The following is an 8781-nucleotide window of genomic DNA, read 5'->3' on the forward strand; positions in this document are numbered from 1 at the left end:
ATAGTACTATATGAAAGAGCTGCCCCATATCCTTGTAGGTTACACAGAGGTTTTCCAAGAATAAGTATAGTGTAACATGTCTATTATGGAAGTAACGAATTAAAACATTTGAAGCAGTAGGCAGGTATGAGTGACTGACTATTTCACATACTGCTAGTGGGTGAGTGAGTGAGTGAGTCTCTCTCTCTCTCTGTCTCTAGCCAATCACAATACACACATGAGGAATTTCTGCTGGAATTAAACTTTTATTCAGGATTAATTATATTATGCAAGTAATCATGTTACACATTGTATATATATACATAAGTAGAGTTTACATGCTGTGTTAAAAACTTCACTCATCAATAGATTGATTTCCACATAACCTAGAGTGAATGACTAAATTACCATTCTTGCAGGCCAGGTAATATTATTTCTGATGGCTGTATTGGACAGTGCCATAAAAGGGCCAATTGATTCAAATACAGGTAACTCTAACTTTTCCTACATTTTTCGACACTTTAAAGTGTACCAAATCACCAGTGGAACTACTAGGAATCATTTCAATTAATCCGAATTGTTTATCTAGTAAATACACCTTATCGTTCTGTCCTTGTTGGCCATTTTCTTTGCTTGATTATTCCTTTCTTCACCAATCTCCACATTCAGTTCTTGTTGTCCCAACATCTTAATACTGTTCGGAGTGATATTACAATATCAATCATGTAATCTCTCCTGACAAGCTTGCACTCTTAGTGTCGACACCATTTGAATACATGACATGTAAAATTTTAAATACTGAATATATCCTCTGTGTGTGTGTGTGTGTGTGTGTGTGTGTGTGTGTGTGTGTGTGTGTGTGTGTGTGTGTGTGTGTGTGTGTGTGCATCTGCATCGCACACCTGTGATTATTATGTACATGTGCTAGTATTCTATCTACATTTGTTTAAGTCCATCTCTATACTAGTGAAAAAGAATTGTTTATTAATGTTTATATCTGTCCTCATAGTCAATCCGATAGTTATTATCATTATATACCCAAAGTCATTACTGAAATTGTCCGTTCTCGGCATCCATTGACTCGTACACTATTTGCAAATCTTAGCTAGTTTGAAGAACGGTTTAAAATGTGTTACAGTGTCACAATTCCTCCTGAAGCATTCGACAATTGAACCCAGAAGACGAGACCAAAGATGATAAATACGCCAGGAAATAGAAAACGACACACCATATCAATTCTTTCTGCAATTTTCAGATACACCCTACTACGTCTTTTGCAAATTTCATCCTTGCTTTTCTTTTTCGATTTGACTGCGCTGACGTCATATTCTTTTCTCGGCCGTAGTCTCAGTTCTTTCCTGGGTACAGCACCCTGGTTAACGAATCCGTGAAACGAGTTTGATCCGTCAATCGGTGTCTCCGTGTCCAATGAGTCCTGAATTAAAATAATTTATGATGGTTTAATACGTCACTGAAATGAATAAACAAATTGAGGATTTGAAAAGGAACTGTCCCTCAATTTTGGGTAGATAGGTAGGTAGCCAGTTGGGCAAGTAGGTAGCTGGATGGGTGGGTGGTTACACTGGGTAGGCGGGGAGGAAGGGGGGGGCAGGTGTATACAAATGTATGTGTATTTGTTTGAGGTTGTACTGAGTATTATGTTTACGTATGTTAGTAAATGTATGTGATGTGTGAGTTTTGTGCCTACATTTGCATTAATCCCAATGAACACGGTCAAGCAGCAATGTTACTAAATTATTATTTAGGTAACTACTTACATTTTTAGTGTCAATGTCTTCTGGAACTCCACTAGCAAGCTCTCTTTTGGAAGCCCGGACACTCAGAATATAGAAGTAATTTACCATCGAGAACTCAACTAGAGCTCCAAAGACAAAGCACATACTCACAGAAAACCACACGTCCATCGCCTATATGTAATAAAAGTCGTTGAGTACATTAAAAAAAAATTAGGGTACAGTTGAACAGTGCAGATCATTCAAATGTGGGTAGGTAGATGGGCCATGAGTTCGTGGGTGGGTAGGTGGATGGGCCATGAGTGAGTGGGTGGATGGATGGATGGATGGATGGATGGGTGGGTGGATGGATGGATGGATGAATATTTGAGATAAAATATGCATACAAATGACAGACACCTTATCAGTAAGCCTAACCCCATAACGTCTCACGACATTGTACTATATCACTTTTATACCCCTTTGATATATTGACGTTACCTAATCAATGACAACATTATACGATTATTGACTCAGTTTATGTCACCATCATATATCTTTTAAGACAGGAATATAAATTTCATTATGTCTTGTGTAGAAACCGAAGTACCACGGGAGGCAGCCGCTAGCAGTCCCTTTCAGCTGTAAATATTAGGGTTATCATCGAATTAACGTACTGGAAATGTGGAAAACTTCCATTCTACTGTTAGATTAAATGAATATGTAAATATACTCACGGTCGGGTAGGACAAGGAAGGGATGATGTGTCGTACATTCCCAGCCTGGGTCACCAGAGTTAATACGGAGGTGATACCGAGAGATGCCCTGGCAGCCGTTGCATCCACGTGTAACCAGAAGGATATCCATGATATAATGACTAACAGAAGTGCAGGCAAGAAGAGGTTGATTAAAAAATAACCCAGTGAACGTTCAAGTCTGAATTCAGCCAACATCATTGAAAAATTACCTAAAACCAAAGAACAGATTGATAGTTAGTACTTGCCCTTAGCTCTGTTCACAGCCATGAGAAAAATTACATGTCAAAGTTGGTCTCAGAGATGCCGGTCTGGCATGCACACAAATTGTATATTTTTATCTTCAAATTATCTTAATAAATTAAATCAAAATGCTCTCCCCTTGTTAAGTTTGATGAACATGTAGTGTAGTGTATTACTTTGAGTTTTACTACCTACAGTGTCTTTACTGTACACTTGTTTTAAGCGTGACAATCTATTCATTTATCATACCGCCCCGAGTGTTATTTTAGTGCTACCTGTATTTTGATATTACAGCCGGTGTGAATAACATTGTGCATACTACCACAATACGTTAATTCAAGCGCATACAATCTTTCACGATACTGACACTGAGAGACAGCAAAATACGTCGTGTCGCTTCGCCCTCATCGGCCACCCCTCTCTCGGGGTTGACCGATGTGTGAGGGCGCTCCGCCAATGCGTACCTTACAGACTACAAATGGCAATTCCAATTTATGATTGAAGTTATTATAAATTAATTTACATCTTATACTATCAAATCACGTTACTCGACTTGCTAACATACATATAAACAAACCAAAAAAAACTAGCGTCACTGCAAACTTGGCCGACGTTTTGTAATTAAAGTCGATACTATGGTTGCCCTTTCTCTTAGTACTATTTAAACATAGATCGATTTTGTTGAAAAGCCCATTGTCCATTATACACATAAATATCTCCCATTATTTGATATTTGTGTTCCAGGTACACAATTGTAATTACATACAACTAAAATATACAATGCACTAATCATTTGACATTTTTACTGGTCACGATATTTCAACCACCGTAGTAGTTACGAAATGCACTGAATATCAGTATCAAAAATAAATCTGTTCGAACCACGATAACAACAGCTTTCACACCTACCAATTGGCATCATATCAGACTGTACCCACGTTGATATGTTTGTGAGCCTGTACTGCGGCATCTTGGCCTCACCGTCACTGCGTATTGGTTGACCGGGAGACCATGCAAGAATCACGTGATTATTGTTGTAAGCGTCTGTAGTTTAAAAAAGAAATACATCTATGATATACATTAATTGCAATGTAACGTTTTAACCAAACCAAAACGACAAGGAAGGGGTGTGAGCTTTCGTTTTGTTAAATATACACACAAAAAATTACTAGAAGGAAAGGAAACAATCATGTAATCGTACAATGCGATCCAGTGCGATACATTTCCATAAAAACATGATTGGTAAAAATATACCCAAAATAAAAAGATACACACAAGGTACAGAATATTATACATATACAGAACCTGGAACGAGGTGAAATACAAGAAGTTGTAAAATTAGGTAAGACCATCAACATTCTGCTTAGAACTGGCCACATTTAGATATGTATAATTTGAGCTACTAATAAGTAATAAGTAATAAAAACACAAACTGTATCGATATCTACTTATTTAGGGTTGAGATCGATAGTTCAATGTAGGATAAAAAAACACACAAATTCTTTTATTCTTTTAGATAGGCCTCAGCCCCCCCCCCCCCATTCTAACTAAATTGGCCAAAATTTGAAAATGTTTCAGACAGCACAATCAATTCCAACCCAGTACTTAGTAATATGTAGTAGTGCTATGAATACAAAGCCAGATTAGTTTTGTTGACTGGTTATTTTAGTACTATGCAAAATTCGTCAATTTGACGACATTTTAAAGAAATACATGTATCTGTATTTAGGTGTACAAATGTCTTAAAAGTAAAATGGCTAAAAAAAAGAATTCAGTTAAGTTTTTCATCCTACATTGAACTATTGATCTCGCTCCTAATTAGCCCGGTAGCGTTTCATACAACACACACCACCATGACCTACTATATTTGTATGTATATGTCTGTGTATATCTATCTGTTTCTAGATCTATGTGGTTGTGTGTCTGAATAAGAGTGATTGGGTGTTTATTCGTGTGTCAGTGTTTGTGTGGGTTGTGTGCGTCTGCGTACTAGCATGTAACATGTATGTATGTATGTATGTATGTATGTATGTATGTATGTATGTATGTATGTATGTATGTATGTATGTATGTATGTATGTATGTATGTAGGTAGCTAGGTAGCTAGGTGGGTAGCTGGATAGGTATGTAGGTATATAGGTGCGTGTGTGTGTGTGTTGTAAGCAGGAAATCAAAATGTATATATTTTGAGATAAGGCACAATTCATCTTCAAGTAGTAAGGGGTACATCAAACACTATATATATATATATAGTAGATGTGAGGTGTTCACGTCTTCATCTATCATGGCAACACTTCAAATAGTTATATTTCATACTTACAACTCTTTATCTTCATTCTACAAAACTGCATGTCTAGAGGAAATTCGTGGAAGTCCATCTGACAACTCAGTTTGAGTGTTAACCTAGAAAGTAGTGGGAAGTCGATAAACCAAATTAATTAGATGTAATATTATAGTTCTAAGAGCAAGAGAAGACAATATTTATGAACGGAAACTAAGCTCATAATATGAAACTATAAATTGAGAAATATAATTAAATGTTTCGAAAAACACAGTAGAACAATATAAGTAAGATATATTAATATTATTTCTTAGCTGCTCTTTTTTTGAATGAAATGAGGCCACGTAAAAATAGGTTACTTTGTTCTGTCATGAGGTGAATAGTTATGAATGTATGTAAATAACGCAAGAGTCTACAAATCCACGCACAAGCATGCGCATAACGTACTCCTTTAACTTTAAGACAATGGGCCTCACTTATCACAAAGGCCTATTGTTTAATACAGGATATTTTAGAAGTTCAATGTACATACAAATGTAACAAACCTTGTCGAGTATATAATATCTCCATTCGGTTCTAACAAAAGAGCAATATTTTCCGACAGAACAGAGTGCAACGCCCCGTTTTTCTCATTCTCGAAATACAGATCAGGCAACCAAAACTTTTTGATGGACTCCACAGTTTGAAAAACAATTGTGGTAGCGTTATGACGTAATCGTTCGTCGTTCCATCGAAGGTAAAGATCAATATCAACAGTGTAGTCCTGTACAACATAGAAAGAAAAATTCTATCCAGGATGAATGTTCACTCAAACTTTTTAAAACTTTGTTTTCCAAATGTTATCCCATAGTGGTAATGATAGCTTGAACCATTCTCTAGCTAGCTAAAATTGTATATAAGGTATTATAAATTATCAATTTTATTTTTGGCTATAAATTATATACTGATTCAATCATGTTGAACAAAATAATATGTGAAAAAAACCATATCGAAACTACTGAAGTGACAATACGTGCGAAGATGGCGCAATGATCAACCTAGAGAAAAGGTAAAAGAAAAATGGCGCCGAAGAATTTACTCATTGGTTTGCTATGGCTTTTTGTCAACAAGCTGCATAAAATAAGAATCTGTACCAGTGTTTAGTGATGGTGAAAGTGCTCGGTTCTGAGAAACGTTTACACGAACTGGCATGCCAACTTACCATTGAGAGTGCATTTATTTCGCCGAAACTCTGCAGCAAGATAAAACATTCTACAACGACGGCGGTACCTAGCAAGCACATAATAGAGAGAAAGAGATAAAATGTGTCAGTCTGTAGTGTGCTCGTTTTCTAAAGTTGTTGTTATTATTTCTTGTTTCGTTTTAATTTTATTAGTTTTAACTGTTTGAATAGATAGCCAGACTGGGAAAACATTTGTGGGAAAATCAAAGCATCTTATAAAAAGGTGGTTTTAGTGTAAAAATGAACACAGAGTTTGGAAAGCAATTCACTCTGTATGTTAAGTAAGGAGAATTGTAATATCGTTACGAAGTACACAAAAACAAATTACAGGCACAGAATAGAAGTATCTATAAAGCAACATAACAGTCGGGCATATTTTATATTAATCAGGTATTCAGGTGTCGCGAACTAATCTCACAGTCTTGACTACACTCTTCTTTAGCTGGACTTTGATTTCGTAGAGTCAGTGTCTTCCAGTCCAAGAACCTGTCTATGGAGAGTACACTTCGTCCATACAATTGAATGATATATACTGTAAATTTCAAAGTGACTTACTGTGGTGATGTGGTCGGAAAGTACTAGTTTCTTCTATACTTAGCACCTGACTCACAATTCTGTTATGTTCACTTTTCCATTTTGTGTAATCGGATGAAGCCTCAGACTCGATATCATTACCCAAACCTCTACCACACCATACCAACAACACACTGCAACACAGAAGAAACAAAGGTATCAAACATATATCTCGGTTAGATTACTTAAATAATGTTCTTGGCTGCACACAAAGCATTGCAATTGGCCAACAACAAAGACACATAAAGGCACACTATAAATATTAATTGTATGAGATGTAAAATCATGAAATAACTCCAGAACCCATCTATGAAATGCCTTTAATTCCTGGAGTGGCGTTCCCCTTTATTGGAACATTTAAGTTACTAAGCCACGTAATACTATGACTGAACAGCTCAAGTTTGACTTTTTAACTTTGAAGACAAGAAATCAATATCAAAGGAAAAGTTCAAAGGCGATACCTCGACTTTGATAACATGGATTGATACATTTGAATTAATTGAGTCTATTTTTGGTAAACTTCATGGGTTATGATTCATAAGCAAATGTGTGTCACATGACAATAATGGCTATTGTTCACCTTTTTTAAAGTAGAAAAATCACGTGTTAGGTAAGTTGACATTGGCTCATGCATGGTAGAGTTGCATATTATATATCCAGTTTTGGGCAAGTTTCAGACGAAGGTAAGGGGTCAATTCAAAGGGGAGCGCCACTCCAGAAAATAAAGGCATTTTCATAAAGCATGAGTTCTGGTGAGTCAGTTCATGATTTTACATCACATACATACAAATTGAAACTTAAAGCTTGTTTTCATATTGTTTTTTTTTCATAGCAGTGCACGTGGTCCAGCGTTGCCTCATGGGAGTCAACAGACATGCATATGTATTAAATGAATAATGAATATTCATGTTATTTATCTGAACGTTATAAGTGCTCCTTTTGATTATCCAATACAGGGTATTCATAACGGTACACTAGTCTAATTCCCCAGGGCTTTGTATGATCTGTCGTTTGAATCGCTCTTAGACATGGTGAAATGATTACATGTGATGTGTTTCACGACAACTATCCAATTGTTCAGTTTTGCTGCATTTATGTAGATTTAATTTCCTGTTACATTTACATTTACGTGTATTAACTATAGCCACCATACAACATGCCCGAATGTGTTGTTTTTTTGTATTAATTCGAATGCCGTACGTAGTATTTTCATGGTTCACTTAATATGATAGCATGGTCTCAATACCTTTAACTACAAAACAACTAAGTATTTTCATTTCCGGCGGCATTTGAGGTATATCTACAGGGAGAGTATAATCATGTTGCTCATGTACACCTCAAAACAGTTTGTAACATCATTAATAACTCATAACTGCTGGCGCTTTTGTGAAACATATATTCATTTGGGCTTAATAACATAGGGTAATGTTTTAAAACGGTTGTTATGGGACTAGTAATATAAATATTATAGCCTGAGTGTTGAATTGCATTCCCCGGTTTACTGTAAAAAGTCGTTAACCAGGACATATTTGACAAATAATGTCACGATATCTACGCTTTCAATATCCGGGAAAGACATGCTCTAACTTTTCCAATAAATTTACTTTCAACTATTATATTTTGCCGATGATAAAAACTAAACAACCGTTGACTGATTCCAGTGTAAACTAAAATAGCACTGAGGTCAACGGAACAGGCATAATATTGTAATTCTGTGTAGGGTTTTATTTTGTTATGACGTAATCGTTTTGTATGAGTATTGATTACATGACACAGGCTTCAGCTTCATGGATAGGGTGGGAAGGAGGAGTACGCTTGTAAAATCTGTACTGTATGTGTATCTCTAAATTGTAGTTACGTCTGACTAAAGCTAGGTGATGGAATGTGTTATCCTTTAAATGTGCTAAGATGTATTTACAGCTGTAAGTGGGGCCCTTGTTTGTGTGTGAAAACACCTATAGGAAGGCATTATATACGCAGGCGTACGAAATTAAC

At 36.1% G+C, this 8781-nt stretch overlaps 1 protein-coding gene across 1 annotated transcript; it reads right to left on the bottom strand.

Annotated features, from left to right (window-relative positions):
* Window positions 1-1111: 1111 nt before the first annotated feature.
* LOC144439366 (glycine receptor subunit alphaZ1-like) lies at window positions 1112-8365 on the bottom strand. The gene is made up of 9 exons (XM_078128650.1): window positions 8289-8365; window positions 6769-6920; window positions 6193-6260; window positions 5537-5754; window positions 5031-5113; window positions 3620-3754; window positions 2450-2679; window positions 1758-1907; window positions 1112-1414 (listed from the first exon to the last, which is right to left on the bottom strand). The coding sequence occupies exons 1-9, from the start codon at window positions 8363-8365 to the stop codon at window positions 1112-1114; spliced, it is 1416 nt and encodes a 471-aa protein (XP_077984776.1).
* Window positions 8366-8781: the final 416 nt, after the last annotated feature.

Source organism: Glandiceps talaboti, chromosome 8, assembly GCF_964340395.1.
Source record: "Glandiceps talaboti chromosome 8, keGlaTala1.1, whole genome shotgun sequence".
Classification (NCBI taxonomy): domain Eukaryota; kingdom Metazoa; phylum Hemichordata; class Enteropneusta; family Spengelidae; genus Glandiceps; species Glandiceps talaboti.

What these genes read in the sequence shown, in the direction of transcription:
- LOC144439366 (XM_078128650.1), bottom strand. Translation starts at nt 8,365, where the DNA reads ATGTCTTTCCCGGATATTGAAAGCGTAGATATCGTGACATTATTTGTC. An exon ending in TTTCCGACCACATCACCACA is followed by an intron (nt 6,261 to 6,768) that starts GTAAGTCACTTT and finishes TGTGCTTGCTAG; the next exon opens with GTACCGCCGTCGTTGTAGAA. An exon ending in CTTCCTTGTCCTACCCGACC is followed by an intron (nt 1,908 to 2,449) that starts GTGAGTATATTT and finishes TATTACATATAG; the next exon opens with GCGATGGACGTGTGGTTTTC.